The 25,201-nt window shown below is 44.7% G+C and overlaps 1 protein-coding gene across 2 annotated transcripts in view; it reads right to left on the bottom strand.

Annotated features, from left to right (window-relative positions):
• Positions 1-1,129: 1,129 nt before the first annotated feature.
• Positions 1,130-25,201, bottom strand: part of B3GNT2 (UDP-GlcNAc:betaGal beta-1,3-N-acetylglucosaminyltransferase 2) — a 33,194-nt gene continuing 9,122 nt past the window's right edge. For both annotated transcript variants that reach the window (XM_060412078.1, XM_004005851.5), the window contains exon 2: positions 1,130-3,624. In XM_060412078.1, coding sequence (XP_060268061.1) covers positions 2,422-3,615 — 1,194 coding nt within the window. In that variant the 5' untranslated portion in view covers positions 3,616-3,624 and the 3' untranslated portion in view covers positions 1,130-2,421. The remainder of the gene's footprint in view (positions 3,625-25,201) is intronic.

A 25,201-nucleotide genomic window follows, 5' to 3' on the forward strand; every position in this document is an offset into this window, starting at 1 on the left:
GCCCAATACTTAGGATCCCTTTGCTGAAAAAGGGTCATCCCATGAGGTCAATGACCTGTGTTGTGGACTCAGGTAATGACTGCATGAGAACCTTGGCCAAATAAAGATCTGGAGAGCATCTCACCTACCAAACATCATCAAGCACCAAGGACTGATGTTCAAACGAAGCTACATGTGATGAGGAGGCTCACCAAAGGCCCTCCGTGGCTTTTCAACACATGCTTCAAAACTTTCTGCATCTCTTCTTTCTCTGCAGACTTGAAATCTCAGTGAAGGAGAATCCCTAAAAGAAACAAAATTAAAAGATATCTTCCTCAGGAGAGAAATCTGCTACTTGAGAGCACATGGTCACGGAAGCACATGCTTGTAAATGGACACAAGCAATTTGTGAACCAACTGCATATGAATGTTCTGAGAGCTTCATCATTCTTCTCTAAACCTGACATGGTGGTGTGGGCCACTACCCTTTACTCACAAGCACTGGAGCCGAGAGGTCAGACGCCAGCACATGAGCCCTTGAGAAGCACCAAACTTACAAGCCTTCAAAGCCCACAGTGAGTGAGTATCTGTGTCCTCACATCCACTCACATGTATGGCCTCAGCATTCCCAGTGGGAGAGGACAGTGTGCTATGTGTTCTCACAATAAGCCTTCTGTTTTTTGACTTTCATCCAATGCCTACTTGTTTTTAACTGAACGTTAGCAGTTTCTTCTCAACACAAGTCCAGGAAAATAATGGGTGGTCAAGGCTGCTCTGTTTCATCACAGATGGAACATACATCTATGTTTCACAGAAACACACAAACCCCAAAATGGATATGGCTTAGGATGATACAATGTTTAAGATGCTGCTCCATCTCCTAGTTAAATTCTTCATACTACCAGGAAGTGGAAGCATAAATAAGTACTCATGCTCCTCTCTAAAGATGCTACATGGGGAAGCACTTTTAAAAATATTAAATGCAAAGACAAATGACCCAAGGAGACAGAGAAAACAGTATAGCTCAGTGTTACTACTGTAGTCAATAGTTTCTGGGGGGAAACAGTGGCCTTTTTGGGAAAGGTCTTTTGGAGAAAATGTAATTAAATACAGGAAACAGAGATTATAGATGACACGTTACACATGACAATTAAAAATATGGTGACTTTATTTCTATCTCCTTACAGTCCCTACTATCACATCTGTAAGAATCTTCATCTCTATAACACAAAAATATCTCAAGAGAGCATGTCACAAGATAGTATATATAAGCAACAGTTTGGCAGAATTATAGTTTATATTCCCCCAAAAAAGAAGATTTTAAAATTCAAAAATAACCATTAGTTTTATTTAACATGTTACTTTACTATTTAAAATACCATGCTCTAGTTAAATAAGTCAACAACACTGTATACAAATAAAATATTACACAAAATATATTTAAGAAAATGTTTGGTATTTGATCTGAACAATAAATAAAAACACAGGTACTTCTACACTGAAACAGGAAAGCAGTCACTACTTAGGATAATAATTTTGTATAAGTAATATGTAACCATACGGCAAGAATAGAATCCTGCAGTTTCAAACTGACAAACCATTCATGACAAGGTCTGCAATTTCAATCTTTTCACTTAAAGTTCAAAAATTACATATGCTTTCCTGGTCCACAATGAAAAATTATAAATACAATATGGTTGCCAGGGACAATTCAATCTTCAGTTTGAAGATTATGGAATCATACTCATTATTTTCAAATACTAAAAAAGAGAACTATCATGATACCACACAGGAGACCAAATGCAAGATAGTTAAGCTTTCTCATGATGATCGTAAGACCACAACATGATACACTGGTTGAATGTCATCCAGCGATGCTCATTTTGCAGAACTGATTGATTTGGTTAACACAAAGAAATACTGTTGGGGTGGCAGGGCAATTCTGACAAAAGTCAATTTTTTCTAGATGATTTTAAAACTTCATCTAAATTTCATGAAAACAAATGTAATTGCATTTCACTAAAACCACTGAGTCATATAGAGCAATGTCTCTTTTGCCAATAGGTTTATGAATACCTAAACTGATAATTTACTCATTATAATGGGAAATAGGATTATCATCATATGAGGGCAAAACAAAAATATGGTCAAATTCTAGAAACATGATTTCAGATGATGAGGGGGACAAGTTAGAAAATAATGACCACTGGCTAACAGGAAGGGTCAGAACCATTCACTTTGTCTTATTCTACATAAAAAATTAGCATCTTCTGCTTTCCCTCTTCAGGAAGTACCACACTGAAGAGTTTAGGGGCCGTCAAATGGACATGACCCATAAAGGCAATTTTGATGATTTTACATAGAAATGACCTCTAATGGAAGAGAACACAAATGGGAACTATTTGAGATACATTTCTATGTAAAATGTAGTTTGCACATAATTCAGCATTTTAAATGAGCACTCCGCAACCGAGACCAAATATCAATCATCTCTTGAGGTTTTCTACTATGTACCAACATCAAATCTACATAGGAACAAATGTTACTCCTGCTTTTCTCTTCTATATCAAATGTCCTGAAGCCTTTGTGTCTTTCTGGAGCGAGGCCGAGTTTCTGAAGGCACATTCCAGTATAAACATCATCAATGGGGTAGAGAAGGACCCGGTCAGTTACATTGTACAGTCTCAGGGCCAGGTGGCCGGAGTACAGGAATCCGCCTCCTCCTGCGTAAGGCGGGTAGACACCAGTGTAAACAACTTCCGGGATGTAGTACTTGAGTTTCTTATCCCGATGAGGTCCAGCATTATGAATCACGTCACCAATAAACAAATCTTTGGCTTTGTTCCCGGATAAGCTATTCAAGTAATTCAGGAGATGATGGGTGTTCACAAAAACATCATCATCGCCCTTGAACACGAACTCGGCATTTGGGCAGGAAGTGCTCACCCACCTGAGAAAGAGTACTTCTTTCAGAGACAAGTTGAAGAATGTATCTCTGTAGTTCCACAAAAGAATGTCTTGGTGCTTCTCACTCTCAAATTTCAGCATATCTGAAAGGTCAGGATGGTTGTCCTCTGCGGGGGTCTGGCCCAGTAAGAAAACTCGCACCACCGTTTGGTTCCCCACATTGGTTTCTTTGCCCCAAGATTCCCGAATCGCTTGCCTTCTATCGAAATGTGAAGTTAGGGACTTAATCGCCAGCAATAAGAAGGGCTTCTTTGCACACTTATCTGGTTGGTCTATAAGCAGTGAATAATTTCGACATCTCAAATATAGCAGAAAATCTTTAAATCTGTCTGGCAAACTGTTGAAATCTGAAACTGCTGACATGACCCTCAGGTCAGGTTCACAGTAATTTAGATGGCTTATATTGGAGAATCCATATGCTTCTCCTGTCTGGTTGGCTAACGTGTTCAAAATGGGATTGAACCTCCTGTTCAGCTTTTCTTGTTCCTTGTTCCAATATGCCCGAGGAGGGTCAGATATCTTCCAGAACCTTTCCTTAGGTATTATTACTTCCCCCTTTGCATTTTTTTCTTGGCTATTGCTTTTGGAGACTTCCAGGATCAAATAAATGAAGACATTTACCATCATCAGGATTCCCAACAACTTTATTCTTCGACGTCCAACACTCATTTCTCATATCTGAAATAAAAGAGAGGACCATGGTACTGATTAGATTATTATTCACTGCATTTGCTCAAATGTCACTTGTCTCTTTCATGTCCCCCAGAACAGTGGTTTAGAGCACAGATTCAAGACCTGCAGTACCTGGGTTCAAATCATGACTCTACCATCCTCGATTTGAGCTCTGTGACCTCCAGCAAGTTGTATAACAACTGATGTCTCAGCGGCTTCTCCATTTATAAAATGGTGATAATAACCCACTTAAGTCAGGAAGCAACAGTTAGAACTGGACATGGAACAACAGACTGGTTACAAATAGGAAAAAGAGTACGTCAAGGCTGTATATTGTCACCCTGCTTATTTAACTTATATGAAGAGTACATCATGAGAAACGCTGGGCTGGAGGAAGCACAAGCTAGAATCAAGATTGCCCGGAGAAATATCAATAACCTCAGATATGCAGATGACACCACCCTTATGGCAGAAGTGAAGAAGAACTAAAGAGGCTCTTGATGAAAGTGAAAGAGGAGAGTGAAAAAGTTGGCTTAAAGCTCAACATTCAGAAAACTAAGATCATGGCATCTGGTCCCATCACTTCATGCCAAATTAGATGGAGAAACAGTGGAAACTGGCTGACTTTATTTTGGGGGGCTCCAAAATCACTGCAGATGGTGACTGCAGCCATGAAATTAAAAGATACTTACTCCTTGGAAGGAAAGTTATGACCAACCTAGACTATATATTAAAAAGCAGAGACATTACTTTGCCAACAAAGGTCTGTCTAGTCAAAGCTACGGTTTTTCCAGTGGTCATGTATGGATGTGAGAGTTGGACTATAAAGAGGGCTGAGCACAGAAGAACTGATGCTTTTGAACTGTGGTGTTGGAGAAGACTCTTGAGAGTCCCTTGGACTGCAAGGAGATCCAACCAGTCCATCCTAAAGGAGATCAGTCCTGGGTGTTCGTTGGAAGGACTGATGTTGAAGCTGAAACTCCAATACTTTGTCCATCTGATGTGAAGAGCTGACTCATTTGAAAAGACCCTGATGCTGGGAAAGATTGAGGGCAGGAGGAGAAGGGGATGACAGAAGATGAGATGGTTGGACGGCATCACTGACTCAATGGACATGGGTTTGGGTAAACTCCGGGAGTTGGTGATGAACAGGGAGGCCTGGCATGCTGCAGTTCGTGGGGTCACAGAGTTGGATGCGACTGAACTGAACTGAATAGGAAACTTTCAAGGGCTGTAAGCTTTTAAAGTACTGGCTGGTCCACAGTGAGGTGTGAGTAAGTGATCCTTAACACTGTGGCTGTTTTAGATACCTGAGGGCAGAGATACACATTAACTAGACAACTCACAGCTTAAACTTCCTTGCTTATACAAGGACATATACAAACTAGTGTGCTGCAAACAGATGTGCTCACAATTCAAAATGACAAAAACAATCTATATTTGTTATCATGTACATACCTGTATACACATAGCTATTCATATGTGGGCTGCAGTGTGTGCAGTTCCATGTCATCCACCGTAATCACCTATTTTATTCTATTTCCTTTTTTTTTTTTTAATAAAAAATGGTGGCCACGACTTTGAATTATTTCCCAACCTACCATTTCACAGATGAAGAAACCAAGGCAGAAAGACTAAGACACTTGCCCAAGGCTGCAGGGCTAAGAGGAGACATTAACCACACCGAGTATTCAGAGAGATAAAAAGACACACACCAGCTTCATCCGAATCGCCCACAAATGAGACCAACCCAAATGCCATCGAGAGAAGAATGGATTATAAAACTGTGGTACATTCATACACTGGAACAACTCCCAGCTATAAAAAGGAAAACTACTGCTAGAGCAAAAATAGTATAGTGAGGGAGAAGACAGGCCTCATACTCCCTTTATGTTAGTTTAAGAAGGCAAAAATTAATTTAGACCCTAGAAATCTGAAAGTGATAGGGGTGGGGGTTTGGAATGGAGAGGGTCAGGAGGGGCTTTCTGGGGTACAGAAATGTACTTTGTATATCTTAATCTAGATGATGGTTTCATGCATGTATACATTTGTCAAAACTCAAACTGTATCCTTGAGAACTCTGCTATTTATAGCAAGAAGGAAAAGAGAAATGAAAATGACATTTTAGTGAAATATCAAAGGCCAAGAACAGACTTCAGGCTGTGGGCAACGCAAGAAAGAGAGAGTAATGAGACAGGTTGCTGGTGCTATAACTGCAGAGTTCTAACACTACTGAGATGGATGACCACCCAAGAACAACCGGTTAGATACGCCTGACATTAAGAGACAATCCTCAAAAGTGGAACGGCAATAACCGGTAAAGAATTTTCTTATCAGGTTAATTCTAGAGCTGAGAACTCATCCTTGAAAAGAATCCTGAAGGATTGCTTCTCAGGTGCCAGTGCATTATCTTGTTACAATGAACCTCTGAAGTAGATACTGTTACTTTTATTCCCATTTTATACTTGAGGAAACAGATTTAAAGAAGTAACTATGTTAAGGGCAGAGCTGGAATCCTAACCACGGTGATGGGGTTTCAAGACCACTATGGCAAATGGTAGCCACTCTTCTCTGACCTCTAGAACAAAGTGGGTTTGGGCCGGGGGCAGAGGGGTGGGTGGGTGGCAGGTTGCAGTTAATAAAGATTGATTCTTCTAAAATTTCAATACGAAACATGGAAGTTCAAAAAGAATGACGTAGGACTTCCCTGATGGTCCAGTGGTTGGGAGGCTGCCTGTCAATGAGAGGAAACACAGGTTCGATCCCTGGCCCAGAAGAATTCCGTTAAGTCATGGGGCAACTAAGCCCGCATGCCGCAACTACTGGGCCCAGGATCTACAGTCCATGTTCCACAACAAGAGAGCCCACCACAGTGAGAAGCCCAGTCGCCACAACTAGAGAGTAGCCCCCACTTACTACAACTAGAGAAAAGCCCGCACATAGCAGCAAAGACCCAGCACAACCAGAACCGAAAACCTAAAAACTAAACTAGTAATAAAAAAAGAATGGTGTAAAGGAAACAAGCTTGGTATTATTGGAGGAGCACTGGATTTTGTTTTTTTAACTGAAACATAGTTGACTTATAATGTATTGGTTTCAGATATACAGCATAGTGATTTGATATTTTTATAGATCATACTACATACAAAGTTACAATAAAATATTGACTATATTCCTTGTGCTGTACATTACATCTTTGTAACTTACTTATTAATTATTATATATTTTAATCAAGAGTAGTATTTACTTTTTACTGTAAGATTTTAAGATTCCCTTGTTCTAACAAATAAGCCCCACGGTAGAAGAGGTATTTGTCATGCTGAGAATTCACAAACTTTTTGTGTCTCTTAAAAGTCTGTCCAGTAGATTCTAATCTAGTTGTTTGTATTTATTACTGCTGGATGGTTCTGGCTAAGGACATATAAGTGAAAGATGTTTTCACAAAGCCAGTCACTATGTCATACCTTCACTCCCCCAGAGCTTTTACACACCTAGAGAACGCAGCAGATACAAAGGTATGTGCGTGGTCTCAGCTCACCTGGTAAGCAGTGTCCCATCACCTCATTCTTCCCTCCCTTCTCAACCACTACCCGCCCTCCAGCCCTCAAGAATCCCACTACTGAGCTACCAAGGGCCTTCTTAAACTTCCTTCAAAGAAAGTGACAAAAAAAAAAAAAAAAAAAAACCATAAGGTATTTCCTACTCCTTAATTATAGTTTCAAAGGGCACCAAGCCACATACAACCTGAATAATTCAAAATGTCCACACTAAGTCTAAGGGCCATGCCCTCCTCCTTAGGTCAGCTCCTTTCAAAGAGCCTTTGAACATACCTATGAGCAAACTGAAGGTCTCAGCCCAGCACATCTTTGGCAACCTAAACCTCTTTGCTATGGGACTGACTTGCAAGGACAGGAGAGCGTGAATGTGTCTGTGTGGGTGGGTACCTGATACAGTTAAAGAATCAGTCATCCTATTAGTAAATAAATCATGGTCTCATTCTGTTTTTCTTTTTTTTTTTTTTTTGATCTCCAGATTCCAGACAATATGCTTTCTAAAAACAAACCTTTCCTCTAAGTCAGGATAACTCTCCTAAAGTTAAAGTAGCACTTGACCCAGTATCACTGATCTGGAGGTCTTGCCCTTCACGTGGACAGGCTGAAAGGAGGACAAGGAAAGGTATGAGGGGGAACAGAGAAAGCCTACAGTGAGGAAGATCTGGAAGGAAAACAGCACATGCTACAAACAGCTAACTACTTGACAAAAATTTTCAACTCAGAAAAGGAATATGGATATTCCTGAAATTCCTAGAGTAGAAGAGGACAGCTTAAGGAAGGAAAAAAGAGAAGCACAGTACTTTCTGCACAGACTGTGAACCTCTAAGTTAATTTTCCTAGAAAAAGATTCAGGGTGAATAATATGATTTCAAATAAAAAAGCCAGTTATGCATCCTGACCTACGGATACCTGCAATTCAACTAGAACCATCTGAAGTGATGATGTGGAGTTTCTTATCACAGAAAGTACCAATACTTCTTTCGGGAATACTCTGAGGAATACTGATCCTGGCCAAGGTTTCCAGCTTCACTGATGCAATTCAGGCTTTTCCATCCGTGATCAAGAACCAGGCAGGCAGGACGTCCTATCCCCTCAGCCAAGACAGGGCTTCATGGCTCTCAAAGGAACACCATCCTCCCCTTGTTTCAAGGATTCCAGAACATTTTCCTGTCCATTTCTCATTTGTGCTCCCTAAGGAAAGCTGAGAGGATACCACTTTTCCAGGGAGAAAAATGGGAGCTCAGAGAGGGTTAACTGGGCAAATGAGGGCTTCCCAGGTGGTGACGTAGTAAAGAATTTGCCTGCAAGGCAGGAGACGTGGATTTGACCTCTGGGTCAAGAAGATTCCCTGGAGAAGGAAATGGCAGAACACTTTATTCTTACCTGAAAAATTCCATGAACAGAGGAGCCTGGCAGGCTACAGTACACGGAGTCACAGAGTCAGACACGACTGAGCACACAAATGTCACAGGGTTAGGTGATAAGGCTGAGATGAAACAGATTTCTGGCTCCCAGCCAGGGCTCTTTGGAGCTCCTCCTTTTTCTATAAGGCATGCCCACAGTATTGTAACTGGTTGAATTGGTTCAGTTCAACAGTGAAGTCTCAAAGGCTGGCTCAAGACTGAAAAGACCCAAGGCACCGGATCGTGGTACATTTGGTGGTTACCAAGACTTTCCAAAGAAAGGGAAATGGGAGCCTAGAAATGCCCAGCCCTGCTTCTGACAAGCGGCCAGTCTTCCTTTCCTAAATTCCCCAAAGTGCAGCTTGGGCCAACTCTTACCATTATTTCTAAAGGGCATTTATTCCAAACCAACCTGGGCAGGAAGGGTAGGAAAACCACCCAGATTCCCAGCTTGACATTTCTATCAAGTTTAAATGTCATCTTTCATTTGTGACCAAGGCACAGTCCCTCGCATGAGAACTAGACTATTACAACAAACCAAAGTTCATGGAAAGGAGGAAAAAGCAGTGACCTCCATAAAAATATCTGTGGGAAAAAGCTCTCTGAATATCTGACTAAATATTCCCATTACAGACATAAAACCAATTCCGTGTCCTTTTTCAAGCAGGAAGTTACACTGCTCAAAAAGAATTTGAGTAAGAAAATCTACCCTGCAGCTAGGGAAGATGTTATACAACCCTCACTGTGACACACAGAATTTTTACTGTGAGTAACAGAAACAGAAAATCCCATGTGCAAACAAAGAACCACCTTAGCTTTCACCTTGTACTTGGGAGTAAATTCTCCCCAACAAAGACTGAACAGTCTTGAAACTTCTAAAACACTACAGCTGATTTTGTTTGGTAACCACTTCCTTCTTTGCTTCCCTTGTGGCTCAGCTGGCAAAGAATCTGCCTGCAATGTGGGAGATCTGGGTTCGATCCCCGGGTTGGGAAGATCCCCTGGAGAAGGGAAAGGCTACCCAATCCAGTATTCTGGCCTGGAGAATTCCATGGACTGTATAGTCCATGGGGTCACAAAGAGTCAAGCACGACTGAGCGACTTTCACTTCCACTTTCCTTTATTTTGCAGTTAGAATATTTAGAAAGGTAGAGACACACACACAAATTTATGTTAGCTGAAGATGGACTACAAAATAGTACAGATGCCACGCTTAAACTATGTGAAAATCCAGATAAAATACCACACAAAACCAAAACCAGTGTAATCAGAGTGGCAGGATTATAGGTTATTTAATTCTTTAATGCTGCCGCACCATCTTTTCCCTTCAACATCCTCTACTGCACACATCCAGACTGATGGGATGGGCGTAGGGAACATGTCACACACAAATCCTATTATGAGGTCCCCATTTTTGCAGCCCACATCACTAGCGTGGGCCATGGTCCCACAGTCCCAGACACTCCAACCCTGTCCTGGACCCTGCAGTATTCTGCACAAGTTCTGTCACGACATCCACCCCTAGATCATTGCACATCCTTCCCAGGGTCCGTGCTCTCTGCCTGAAGCCATGTATTAGAGAGGACTCTTGAAAATAACAGTAAAATATGAACATATCGGCTTTAATAAATACTTAGGTACCACTGGCTATATGCTAGGCACCAGTGATGTTATGAGGCAGATACTCAGAGAGGTGACTGAACTTGTCCAAGGTCACACAGCTGGCAGATGGCAGAACCAGGATTCAAATCTAAGCAGTTCAGCTCCATTATCTGAGTTTTAAACCATGATACAAACGAACACTGCAGCACAGGCTTATGACGAAAGGGACTAAAAAGATGATGGTCTGGTTTTCAATGGTTTATCTTCTTAAAAAATTATTTTAAAATGTTAAAGCTTTATATGTATACATTTGAACCCTCAAAACTACCATCAGACAAAGTCAGATATGGGAGGTAGGGTGGGGTCATAAGTAACCCTTACTGAATGATTATGCTATAGACATTTTATTCCCCTATAAGCAGTTTAAATAATCCCAGTGTTTCATTCCTGGATGCCAGACTGGCACCACAAAAGAGGATGATTCTAAAAGGTTCCCTCCAGTTCTAAAAGCAAAGCACTGGCCAGAAGACATTTTAATGTGGCCATTGCCAGACACAAGGACCTATTCTTACAAAACTCTAAGTCAGGGACTCACTCACCCATCCCAAGGGGCTCAGGTATGTTAGGTAGATGGTCACCAACAGCTAGTCAGGGACAGAGCCAGCAACCACACTGAGACCAAATCCAAAACCTATGCCTATGCTCCCCCATCCCTAGAACCAATGTTAAGGATAAAAGAAAGGCAGGACCTTCTTGTAATCATGAAATGAAACGACCAGCCATTCAATCCAATCAGGCTGAGGCTTGGAGGCTGGAAATCCAAGTTGCTGATTCAGTCACAAAAGTTTGGGCTAGCAGCCTCCGTGTCCAGGGAGGATCCTGCTTCCTGCTCATTCTCTTCCCCAAACAGGATACACAAATCCTTCAAGGATCTAGAGCCCAAGCCTGCTGCCATATCACACGGAGACAGGGGACTTGGACGTCAATCAGCCTGCCCAACCTCCTCCGTCCTCACTCCAGAACCCCGGCGAGAGTGACTTTCCTAAATCCTTACCTCCCAGGCTGCTAACATTTGTTGCTTGGTCCTTGCCAGACCTTTTCAGGTTCTGCTCAGACAGAGAGAGGGACAGCTTGCAGCTAAGTGGTTCTGCGGGAGACAGGGAATACCTTCCAGTGCTCAGGGCAGACGGCTGAGTGATAAGGGTATAAGTGCGGCATCTTGCTGGGGCCAGAGGAGTGGGCCCGTACCTAGAGCTTGTTCCTTAATGGAAGCAAGAAGCCTGGCCGCAGTTCTTGTCAGGACTGGAGCTGGGGTGCCCCAAGATGCCCTCAACACCCTCACCTAGCGAGAACATATGTCTGACATTTTCTGGTCTGTAAGTCAGAACAACGATCAACTGAATTCAAGGAATCTGGTTCATAAGTCAGCAGTAGTAGCTTCACATTCAAAATTTGAAGGGAAAAGTATACATGATGAATCTATTCACCTATATGTCCCCACAAGCGACATTATACATCTAAGTGTCTACAGGACAAGTTCTGATCCCCACTGATTACAGTTCTCCCAAAGCCCAATGTGGCTGATTTTCTCAAATGGTGTGTATTTAGCCGCTCAGTAATGTCTAACTCTTTGTGACCCCACAGACCGTAGCCCATCAGGCTCCTCTACCCATGAAATTCTCCAGGCAAAAGAACTGGAGTGGATAGCCATGCTCTTCTCCAGGGGATCTTCCTGACCCGGGGATCAAACCCAGGTCTTCCACATTCCAGGCAGATTCTTTACCGTCTAAGCCACCAGGGAAGCCCCAGGGAAGTCTCAAGTGGTACTTACCATTTAAAATAAAATCAAACACTAAGATCATTCTTCACATAAACATGTTCAGATTTTCAGAAAAGGAGAAAGAAGAAAATTTAGTAAACAATGATAGGGATTAACCTTCCCACAGGCCATCTTGCCCCTGCCTTTACTAAAACTGGTAAGGGTTCACGATCTTCAGTGTACAAGATTGTGTCATTATAAAACAAAGCTAGTAGATGTTTGAGGACAGGTATGTTCCAGACCCACCTGCACTTTGGAAAATTAGTATGGCACCTGGAGCCAAACAACCCAGAGTTAAATTCTGGTACTGCTACCCTACTATTAGCTGTGTGACCTAGAAGTTACTTGACTTGTCTGAGCCTCAGTTTCCTCACCTGTGAAGTGATGATATAACCTGCCATATCAGGGTGTTGTCTAGTGTAAAACAGGCATTCAATAGTTTTCTTTGGTGGGTTTGGTTCCTCCACCTAACACTAAGCACATTTCTCAAGTTCTGTTGTTCACTGCTTCTTTATAAATATTCTCCCTCTAGAAACCGTTCTATCCATCACCTTAAATGTCACTCCAAAAGGAGGACCCCCCCCCAAAAAAACCCAAACCAACAGGGCTTCCCTGTTGGCTCAGTAGTAAAGAATCCGTCGGCCAGTGCAGGAGAGACACAGGTTCGACCCCTGATCCAGGAAGATCCCATGTTCCATGGAGTGACCGAGCTTGTGTGCCACAACTGCTGAAGCCTGTGCACCCTAGAGCCTGTGCTCCGCCAAAGGGGCCACTGCAGTGAGAGGCCCACACACTGCACTGAAGAGTACCCCACACTGGCCACAACTAGAGAAAAGCAACAGCAACGAAGACCCAGCACAGCCAAAAATAAGTAAAGACAGCAGCAGCAAAACAAGAAACCACGGGTCGCATGTTGAGCCAGCTAACTCCAGATACTCAGTGTGTGTGCAGTCCCTCTTCCAGGGTCCTGCATTCACCATGGACCGACTGCCCAGGTGCACACCCCAGCAGCAGTGAGCTCCTTCTTCCTTTGCTCTCCACATCTGTGTTCCCACCTCAGTAATGTCACCGCCTTCTCAGCTCTCCTCTATTCCAATCAGGCTCTGCGGCTGGTGACTGTAGGAGCCCAAGGCCTTATTCCCCGCAGCTCCCAAATATCCCGGTTTCCCAACAACTCAGTCTTCAGCCTTTGCACATGCACCCACCCCTGCTCCTGCTGTTCCTGGTGTGGTCACCGCCACCACCGTGTCACTGCATCCCCACAGCCTAAATATAACTGTGCTGTCTTCTAAAACGCCTCTTTCCTCCACTCCCAGAGCTCAGGGCCGCATGGCCTCTGCCCCTCTTCTGTAAGACCTCTTGCCCAAGGATATGCCCCAGCCTCAACACCAGCCTCACCCCTCCATCTTCTCACTCACATGCCCTCTAGTCCCTTTATGATGCTCTGTGCTTCCTCCGCAGCCCCTCCTGCCAGCATCCCCCACCGCCACACCATGGACACTTTCACCTCCAACCACAGCAAACACAGTCTCTTCCAGACAGTCCCAGTTTCCCTCTGCCATCCACAGAGTGCCCTCTGTCTGCCATGCCTTCCTGAAGAGCTTCTTCTACTCCTCAATTCGGTCAAGTGTCACTCCTGAAGCATCCAGGAGCGAGGGTACCCTCTGTGGTCAAGGTCTTCACCCTGCAAAGCCACTACCCCAGGTTGTAGCATCTAAGAGTTATTCTGCATTTGTTGAACAAACAGGTATTTTGGTCATCTGGTTGAGTTCACTGAATATAGCTGTTTCAGTAGAAATTAGATTAAATAAATATACATGACCCTTCTCCAAAGGGATGACACTGGGAACTATATTTGTGCTGCTCAATGACCTATGTATTTATAAAACCTGTCTCACTTTTTTAAGTACTAGAGTAGAAAAAATGTAAAGGCTTTTCTAGAGTTATAGGCGATAAGACTATTAGTAGTGAGTCCATATTAGACCTGGGAGGGTAGGGGCTAGATCTGAAGAGGTAAACTGTGGTGAAAGCCCCAGCCAGGCCCACAGGCAGCCCTGCACCCACCTGAGTGGGAATGCAGGCATGTGGGGTCCAGCAGAGAGTCTATGAAGGCTTCATCCCTCCACTAGCAGAGCATCCAGGCAATCCCTCCATTCCAGCCCCAGAGGGACCCCCACACTCCTTTCTGATAGGGGGGTGGACCTCCAGCAATAATTGCTAGTTCCACCAAGGCCATAATAGCTGAGGGACAAAGTGAACATGCCTAAACAAAGGCCCCTGGTACAGACTGAAAGATTGGAGGCACCTATTTACCCAGGCGGGAAACCATTAGAAAAGAAATGTTGCAATGCAGGCAGTCACTTCCTGGGGCACTTAACATGTTTCAGAAGTCCTTGTTAAAGAGCCTGTACATGGGTATGGCTTGGGAAGTTTTTCCACGTCAAGCTCTAGAACCTATGTACAAACCAGCATAGTCTGGCAGGCTCTCAACAAGTCCTCAGAGAAATTCCTAGACTTCTCTCTGGCTCATCCATATGTTTGCTCAGTTGGGTTACATGGGATGTATTTCAGTCTGGGTCCAACCAGGAGGCAGAAACCCCACCATAATTCAAGCAGGGGAAGTTTAAAAATATGATAATTGAGCAACTATAAAGACAGAACTATAAAATATTATAATTGATAACTCTAAAGGGCCTCCCTGGTGGCTCAGTGGTAACGAATCTCCTGCCAATGCAGGAGAGGCAGAAGACGAGGGTTCAATCCCCGGGTTGGGAAGATCCCCTGGAAGAGGGCATGGCAATCCACTCCAGTATTTTTGCCTGGAGAATCCCATGGAGAGAGAAGCCTGATGGGCTATAGTCCATAAGGTTGCAAAAAAGTCAGACATGATTTAGTGATTAAACAACAAAGATTGAATAGAACTCTACAGGTTGCCTTATACTAGATGAAAGGTACCCCAAACAGGACAAACATGGAAGCAAGGTTTGTATCTTGTTGAAGAAGGTACAGGGGGCAGTTTCTGGGTGCCCAGGATGGTCCAGTCACCAGAAAAGCAGGAATAACCCTCTAGGGTGCCGGTACAAAGCCTGAAATACAGGAATCCCCATGCGGAGGGAGACAGGAAGCAAACTTTGGAGACTACTGGGAGCTAGGCGGAGAAAACAAGGGTGCAGAGGGAGTCCTGTCCACACAGGAAGTCCGGCTACCACTGGACCCAGGAGCTGGAGAGACCTCCGTCTGCAGGAGCTTAGCATGACAATGCATGGCCTGGACAGGAAGTGCTCAGGGCCACTGCTCAGGACAAACATACGTGGCCAGCTCTCTAGATGGTCAGGACCACCAGGCTCCCATATATACATGTGGGGACTGAGGAGAAGCAGCAACCTGAGCTGGGCTCAGGCTCCCCAGTCTATCACAGTCATGAGAGCTGCAGACAGGACAAGGCGGGCGCACACTGCAGAAAGCTGCAGCCTGCAAGCCCACGGGAAAACCAGCAGGCTCTGTAGGAGCCTGGTTTTACACTCTGGAGAGCAGGAAGGAAAACCTCCTTCTCCTGCATCATCCTCTTCAGAGCCCTCAACTTGAGAGAAGGCAAAGGAAAAATATCTGAAGAGCTCTGATCCATTTTCATAGATCAGACAACAAAGGGTGGACTGGGAGCTGACAGACAATAGTTAAAAACTGGTACAAGTTAGAGATCTCTCTATCACCCACCTGAAGTCATTTCCAACCATGAACATCATTATTTGAGTCTTAAGTTAGGTGGAAAGTGTATAAAACATGGGTCCCATACAGCAAACTAATAACTAAGTAACAAATACATGACAGTACATTTGTCAACAGCAGAGGATGAGGCAGGACCCGAGTGGAGCTTTAAACAGGGTAGATTTCAGAGAAGTGACGAGAAGCAGGGCAGGCAAGCGGTGCGGTGGGGCTACAGAGTGTCTGCTAGTAAAGCAGCAGCCAGTCTGTGGCCAGATAAGTTCTGAGGCGACTGGAGAAAGCAGATAAGCCCAAGGGCTTTCCATGGGATAAGCATGCACCATGCCTATATCTAAGTAACAAGTGCTGTTGCCAGAGAGAGAGCCACCATGTGCTTTCACAGCCCCTCTATCTAAAAAAAAAAAGCCTGACTAAATCACACAGGAATATGAAATAAGGGAAAAAATGAAGAACAGCTCCAAATTTGACCTCCAAGTCCATTACAAAGACAACTGGCTATTGTGTTCAGAGATTTAATTTTTGTAAAGCAGATCTGGACAGGCGAAGGCAGCATGATCTGAGTGACTCACCTTCTATCATGCATGCATGCTTAGTTGCTTCAGTCATGTCCGACTCTTTGTGATCCCATGGACTGTAGCCTGCCAGGCTCCTGTGTCCATGGGATTCTCCAGGCAAGAATACCTGAGTGGGTTGCCATGCCCTCCTCCAGGGGATCTTCCCGACCCAGAGATTAAACCTGCATCTCCTGCACTGCAGGCAGATTCTTTACCCACTAAGCCACCAACAGATCTCTAAAGTACCTCTGACAGAGTACAGGCATTTGACCTGTCTTCCCTGTAGCTCAAATGGTAAAGAATCTGCCTGCAACGCAGGAGACCCAGGTTCTATCCCTGCGTCAGGAAGATCCCCTGGCGGAGGGCATGGAAATCCACTCCAGTCAGTATTCTTGCCTGAGAATCCCATGGACAGAGGAGCCTGGCAGGCTACAGACCATGGGATTGCAAAGTCAGATACAACCGAGCGAGTAACACTACTGCTACCCAATCACTAACCCATGAGTTGTTTCTGACTTTCCCTGCTGCTGCTGCTGCTGCTAAGTCACTTCAGTCGTGTCCTCGACTCTGTGCAACCCCACAGACGGCAGCCCACCAGTCTCCCGTGTCCCTGGGATTCTCCAAGCAAGAACACTGGAATGGGTTGCCATTTCCTTCTCCAATGCATGAAAGTGAAAAGTGAAAGTGAAGTTACTCAGTTGTGTCCAACTCTTAGCGACCCCATGGACTGCAGCCCACCAGGCTCCTCCATCCATGGGATTGTCCAGGCAAGAGTACTGGAGTGGGGTGCCACTGCCTTCTCTGGACTTTCCCTATAATTGGGAGAAAAAAAAAATCTGATGAACAACCTCATTTGTGCGTCTTTGTACACTGTCTATTATTTCCTTTGAAAAAAATTACAAAGAGAACAATCAAGTTATTCCATGTCCTTCCTCATCAAAAAAAAAAAAGCCAGACTGTACAACCCCAGAGAGCACAGAGATCTCCACACTGCCTGTGGACCTTGTCCTTTTTTTTAATCTTCACACAAAAACAACCTCTGCCTGTTTTAACTGTACTTCCCTCCTGACTTCCCACTCCTCACACCCTTTGCCCATTTTTTACATCAGGATTTTCTCAACTAACCGTCACAAGCTCAAAAATATGAAACCATTAGCCTGAGGTTACAAAGCTAATCTGAGTAGAACCAGGACTTGGACCTTGGACCCTGACCCCAAGTCTAAACTCTTACTCCTACCACACAACCTTGTTGCTCAGAAGATTTCAAGAATCCTCAAATAAAGCTGCAATTAAAAAAAAAAAAAAAAAAAGACTTAGGAAGTGAAGTCACTGCATTTGTGGATACCCGGGAACATGCAGGTAGTTCCAAAGAAAGCCAGGCAGTCGAGTTTCTTGAGAAGCATGAGAAAGGAATAATGTAGACAAAATCTCCAGCTGGGAGCCGGTCCCTAGTTCAAGGTGCCCAGACATCCTGGTCCGCTCGGGCGGGCAGTGCCCCTGCTGAGGGTGGAGTCCCTGCGGCTTCCACGGCAGGTGTTAATCACACTGAGGAATGAGAGACTGGCAGTGTTTGCACCGGCCTAGTCTAACAAACCTGTTGGGCAAACCCTTTTGTCAAGAGCTTTTACAAAGAGAAAATTCTGCCTTTCCTCGCCCTTCACTCTGGCACCACAGCCAGAAACAGCAGGGATTCCAGCCTGGTCCTCCCACCGGCCACCTGCCAGAGGTGAGCTCCCAGCCGGCCAGCAGCCCAGCTCCCCAGGCTCTGTGAGGAACGGACACTAGTCTGCATCAAAGAAAAAAAAAAAAAGGTGATGGAAGAGCAATGTTGGCCACAAACTGCACCCTCTCTCCAGAACATGCACATGCACTCCGCACAGACCCTATCCTGAGTTTGTTGCCCACAGAAGCTATAAGGATTTCTTTCCCAGGGCCTTAGACCTCAGGGACTCCAACCTTCTCCTGCAGAGAAGAGGAAACCAAGGCACCGGAAGGCGCAGAGCCTCGCCCGAGGTCAGCACAGGGAGGAGGCCAGCACTGAGAATCACCATCACTGACAAAGTCGTCTTCTCACTGCTTTGATTCTGGGCTATCAACATAAAAAACACGGGCAGCACCACCTCCTGTGGTGCCTTCCCTGATCAGAAACACCCCCACACCCCACACCCCCGCCTCCCCCGCCCTCCGCCTGTGGTTTTCTTACTTCCTCTTTGCGTCTTCACACTAAATACACCTTTATTTGACTTATCACATCTCGTGGGGAAGGAGTCTGACACACCTTACAGGGCACTAAGAGCAGGAGCTGGGCCGTTCCATTTCTGTCTAGCGTCTGGCTGACGACAGTAAAACTTGAGGACCAGAAGGACGTGACCAGGAGGGGCAGTAAAGGAACAAGGACTAAATAAGAGCTTTATTCTTTCACCATTTTCCTCTTTTGCTCCACACAAAGCATTGCTGAGTCATTTCACACACAGGCCCCATATCTCCAGGTCCCCCAGAGAGCCTCCCTGGCCCCTGACTGTCTGTGTGTCAGGCCAGGCCACTTTTCTTCACAACTATCATCCTGGGGTTTCCCCTCCGTGCCTCGTCCACGAGGACAACATCACTGCGTGTCATCTCGACACAAGACATCACCTAAAAATCCCAGGAGGACTTCCCTGGAGGGCCAGCCATTAGGAATCCACCTGCCAAGGCGGGGACATGGATTCGATCCCTAGTCCAGGAAGATTCTACATGCCGCGGGGCAAGTAAGCCCAAGTGCCACAATTACTGAGCCTACGAGCCCTGGAGTTTGTGCTCTGCAACAAGAGAAGCCACCACAATGAGAAGCCCGTGCACGCAGCTATAGAGTAGCCCCGGCTCACCCCAGCTACAGGAAGGCCACACATAGCAACAAAGACCCAATGTAGTCAAAAGTAAATGAATAATCATTTTAAAATTGTTTTTAATTTTTAAAAAAGTCTCTGGAAACATTTGTCTCATACGATTAAACAAATCTGTAAACAAACACAGGTCCAAGGGATGGAAGATGGGGAAAAGGTAATTAATAAAAATTAATAAAAATACTGGACTGGAAACTAAGTTATCATTATTTAATATAAGGTATATAAACTAAGTTATCAATCTGACCTTGTATAAGTGCTTCTGGAAACAAGCAAGCTGTCAGCCATGGCCTGGTGATCTAGGTGGACAGAGATGGGGTGGGGGAGAGAATCTGGTGCTTGCTATGTGGGCTCCTGTCTACAGGTATGTATAGAGAAAAGCTGATGAAATCAACTGAGAAAGAATATTTTCACCTATCACTGAAAAGAGATCATTGTCATTTTACGTAGTAAAATGCATGAACAACTCAAAGACTAATTTAACAAAATCAAAAACTGACTCTCCTCAAAGTTTCTGGACTGACTTTCAAATTCCTCACCACTTAATTTCACGGACAGCAGTAAATGACCATAAAGTAAAACTTTTAGATTTTTAAGACAATCACTTTAATGTTAAGCATTTGAGCAGCCAAATTCAATCTACCACCATCACAGAGATTCACCTATATCACTTACAAAAGGTACGCTGTGCTGTGCTGTGCTGAGTCGCTCAGTCGTGTCTGACTTTTTGCAGCCCCATAGACTGCAGCCAGCCAGGCTCTTTGGTCCACTGGGATGCTCCAGACAAGAATACTGGAGTGGGTTGCCATGCTCTCCCCCAGGCAAAAGGTACTCTACAAACTTTCAAATCAACCAATGCCCTTCCCAATTCTATTAAATTTGGTAATTCTTGCCCCCATGAATTGTAGGGTTTGAAAGCATCTCCATCAACTCATGCAAAACCAAAGTTTACATCTGTTTACATTTATTTCCAAAATAAAAATATAATCTCCCAAAATAAATATTGTTTGAACATGCTTCAAGTTGGGACTGCATTAATACTAGTGACATTCACTGTGTTTAACTTAAGTAATTTAATAAATTGCCTTGGGAAGTCTCAATATCTTGGCTGTTTGTATGAAGGTTTCCCAGTGACAAATTTCCTTAAACAGTATTTCCCCTTGGGCACAATGAAGGGGACACCAATGAGCATAAAGTACCATGCTTCAGGCTCCAGGACTCCCTGCTTAAACATTTGGAGTCTCTTAAAGAAGCAGCTTTGAGATAACTGCCTGAATCACTCAGAATTGCGATTGCCATGTAGTGAACAGTAGGAGCTTGAACTCAGTAACACTGGTCCATTTGCCTGGAAGTGTGCCCAAGGCCCAAGAGTAAGACACAACTTTGCAACTAAACCACAACAAAAAGAATGTTGCCTATAGCCTGAAATACACAGGAGAGCCTATTCTCAAAGCTCTAACCCTTAAAGGCATAACACTTCCTAATCATACAAAGATAAAAAGTTTCAGTACAGAGAATACATTTGTCTTGCTGAAGGTTTGCAGAAGCATCATGAACTTCAAGACACCTATGTGGACAGCTGCACGAACAAAGGATTCTGACACCATGAAGTCTGCAATAACCTGCCACATCCTCTTCCCTTTTACTATGAAAGAAGCCCAAATTCTAACTTGGGTAAGACGATTCTCTGGGACACTAGCCCACCATCTTCTCTATCTGCTGACTTTCCATATAAAGTCACTACCCCTTGCCTCAGCATCTTGTCTCTCAACTGACTGCCTTGTCATGTAGTGAACAGTACAAGCTTGGACTCAGTAACACTGGTCCATGTGCCTGGATGTATGCCAAAGACCCAAGGGGATATACAATGGTTACTGAGGTATCCTTATTTTACAGATAAATGATCTGCTTCCAGAAACTTATTCAAGGTTCCCAAGATAGAGAGTAGAGGGAGGGGGCATAAACAGGGACCCCAGATGGGCTGCTCCCAGCCTGCAAGTCCATCTAAGCTACTGCCAAACTTGAATTCAGGCACAGAGCTGCAGGGTTGGCACAGCCAGGACGGAGGAGCGTGACGCAGCCCTTCTTCCTTAAGCACTCTCACAAAGACCCCATCCGAGACCCAAGCATGCCATCCTCAAAACCTCCTGGGACACAGCACCCCTTAAAAACAATTGTGGTCCTCATCCACACCACAGCTCATGCTGGCTTCTCCCAGCCGGAAACATCCATTCTCTTACTTCTCAATCCTTCCCCCAAGCTTAAAAGTACAGGTTCAAATCCCACCTCCTCTTCCACGAGGACAGGCTCAGTTCCCCCAGTGCACTGTATTTAATCTACTCTCCTTCTAGCATTTGGGATTCCCCAAAACTGAAGCCCCTCAAACGGAGTACCAAGAGCTAGTTGTCCAGAACCACCCCACCTCCAATAACATGTCCCAACCTGAACAGTGCCAGGTGAGCTGAGAGCCATTCTCCTCAACCCTGAGGGAGGCATGAACAAGAGGCTCCCCAACCTACAAGCTGTAACTGTGAGGTCAAAGCACCCCAAATGGTGAGTGCCAGGCTCTGCCACTTGCACACAGCACATCCAATTAAAATGCAAGCCCCCTGGGATTCCACTTCTGAGTCAGGGGCAGTCTCGTCCCAGAAGACAACCTTTCTAGTGGTAAGTGGCCCTCGGGTGGCAACTTCAGGACAGGATACCAAACAAGCACAGTGGTTTCCCCTCTCTTCTAGCCTCCATCTCCCAGATTTCTTTCCTGCCTCTTCTCTGTTTCTCAAATGTTGGTTAATTGTCAACAAGTTACTAACAGGTGCCTGAGAACTGTTTTTAGGTTTTTTAAGTATCAAAATAAATCACACAGATTTAAAATATACATCCTCAAAACAGTGACATTTTGGCCTTTTGTCCAAATGTTCTATTAAAGGAAAAGCCGTTCAACCAAGACTTAATGTGTACATATTTAAAGAAGGGATGAAATAGTAACATCGCTTTCTCTGGCCACCTGCCAAGAAAAATTTGTGTTGCCAAAATAAAAGAGAACATGTTGTTTGCTCAGTATATGAGCACGCTGCTGAGCAGCTTAGAAATTGGGCCTCTTTAACCAAGCAGTTTAAATCACTCAGTTTTATTGTATTTTTACTGGAATATAGTTGATTTACAATGTTGTGTTAGTTTCAGGTATACAGTAAGGAGAATCAGGTATGCATATATCCACTCTTTTCTTATATTCCTTTCCCCTATAGGTCATCACAGAGTATCAAATAGAGCTCCCTGCGCTATACACAGTAGGTCCATCTATTTTGTATCTGCTGCTGCTGCTGCTAAGTCGCTTCAGTCGTGTCCGACTCTATGCGACCCCATAGACAGCAGCCCACCAGGCTCCCCCGTCCCTGGGATTCTCCAGGCAAGAACACCGGACTGGGTCGCCATTTCCTTCTAGTAGTGTGTATATTATTTCCCTGTAGCTCAAATGGTAAAGAATCTGCCTGTGATGCAGGAGATGAGGGTTCAATCCCCGGGTCAGGAAGATCCCCTGGAGAAGGGCATGGCAACCCACTCCAGTATTCTTGCCTGGAGAACTCCATGGACAGAGGAGCCTGGCGGGCTACGGTCCGTGGGGTCGCCAAGAGTCAGACCCAACTGAGTGACTACACACACACACACAGTGTGTATATGTCAATCCTGATCTCGCAGTTTATCCCTCCACCCCCTGACCCCTTGGGAACCATAAGTTTGTTTTCTTAAATCACCTAATCACCTAATTTTAAGTGTCTCTGTGAATGTCACCTTCATATACCATAGATTACCACCACCTCCTTGAAAACATCTTGGACACAGCAATCCAGGCATTTCTCAGTGCCATATGTACACTTTCCTCACTCCTTTCTCTCTCGAGGTGTCCAGTCACTCCCAGAACGTCCACCACCCCCACACCGATGACTCCCAATTCCACCATCCCGACACCAGTGACTCCCACACCCACACCTGGAGGGCCACAGGAGCTTGCCCTCTTTCTCTCAGTGGTGCCCACACAGCATCTCAGTCGCCTATGGGGCAGGGACCAAAAAGGGGAGACCATCTTGCTGAAACCAGTGATGGCTCCCTGGAGCTTCATTATGTCACTCTCTGTATCTGCACCTGTTTAAAAATTTCTATTTTAAAGAGGCTTTTTTTTTTTTAAAGAGGATCCATCAGAACCTTGAAAAAATTCAAAAGAGAGAAGCAATCAGTTAAAAATAGGAGTATTCATGAGAGATATTTTAAGTTCATTTGAAGAAAAATAACTCCTTATGTCATGAAGGGAGAAGAAGAATAAAAGGGATGCATATCATTTACTTTAAAGAATAAAACCTACATTAAGTTCCTTATAAACAAGCATCAAATTTAGCCATAAAATAAAAAATGTAAAATACATGTTATTAGTTCCAAACGTTAAATAATAGAGTGAGGATGGTATTTGTAACAAACCCACTTTGACCCTTTCATTGTTAGGTACACAGACTTGATCCTGAAAACAACACCAGGCTTCCCACTGAACAATCTACACCCAGACATGAAGCTGGTTTTTGTTTTTCCTTTTTTAAAAAACAACTGTGTTACTCTGATCAGGATTCAAAAAAACAAGAAGCACTTTAAGAAGCATTTGGATGTTAAGTGCTTTTCAAAGAAAATAAACAACAACAGAATTCTGAAGCACAAATTATAAGCCTTAGCAAGTTTATGGTCCATGGAAATAACCTTACTGGAGTGTTAACACTTTCATATTGGTGGCTGCATAGGATTCAAACAATCCACACATAAGCCTGGCTGCGCAGGTTTTCTCTTATTATGCAGGAGGTGGGGATGAGGAGGGAACAAGCTAAGTAGGTTGCCATGGATACAAAGATACTTAATATCAGCTCAGGGACCAAGACCTACTTCTTGTTCTCCACATGGACCAGTCTCCCTTTTCAGTAAGTCGCTCCCCAGCCCCCACAAGACCGCCCTCCCCTGCGACAGCCCTTGCTGCTGCCTGGCTCCTGTATCAACGACAATCTCCACTTCATCCCCCACCTCAACGTGCTCCCTCTCCAGTGGCTCCAGGCACAGGCTGCGCTTTCCTTTCTCCATCAACTTCCAGAAAATGTTCTCCGCCTCACCACACCCCTTTGTTGTGCCTCGACTTTCCCATCCCCTTCACCCTCTAGAAACTTCAGAGTCCACAGCCTCTCCTGACTTCCCAGAGCACCTAACACTGCTGGCCACCACTCCTACCCCACCACAAGTTCAAGACCATCTCCTATCCCCAATTCTCTACTGGTTCTTGTGCATCTTGGCAGCCTCTGATCCTGGCCCCATCGCCCCAAGTGGGTCCTCTCCACAGCTCTGGGCTCAGGCCTACGCTGGTCTTCCTTCACCTTACACTCCTGTCCTCCAGGCCCTCTGCCACACACTACAGCCTCCAGTGTCCCGCTAGGAAACGTCCAGATGTACTCGGGTGTGGAGCCCACTTCCTTCACACCTGCCTTCCAAATCTCCAGCCATCCACTATGAGAATCTTCTCTCTCACTTTCAAATAAATCACACACACACACACACACACACACACACTTTAATACTGTACCATCCCTGACCTGGTTTGGGCCCTCAGTCTTCCCCCAGCAAGACTGATGAAGTGACCTAATTCAACATATATCAAGCACCTAGTTAAACCAAGCAATGTTTCAAACAGACCAAGAAGAATGAAGTTATGTGGCTGATTATCAGAAGGTTGATAGTGCTTAGACGAAATAGAAGGCACAGTACGGGGGAAAGGAAGGAAAGGGTTAGAGATAGCCTCTCTTTTCAGAGAGTAGGTTGCGGGGCAGGAGCAAGGGGAGGCAATTCCAAGAAGAGGGGACAGCCGATGTAAAGGCCAGACAGGAGAGCCCGAAGGCCAGTTGCGGGACAGCTAACGTCACCAGGTCCAAGCTTGTTCTCCTTGCCACCACACAGGCCAATAAATCCAAGAGACGAGGTGTTGGGCCAAGGAACACGACTTTATTCCGAGAGCCGGCTGACC

The sequence above is a fragment of the Ovis aries genome, chromosome 3, assembly GCF_016772045.2.
Source record: "Ovis aries strain OAR_USU_Benz2616 breed Rambouillet chromosome 3, ARS-UI_Ramb_v3.0, whole genome shotgun sequence".
NCBI lineage: Eukaryota > Metazoa > Chordata > Mammalia > Artiodactyla > Bovidae > Ovis > Ovis aries.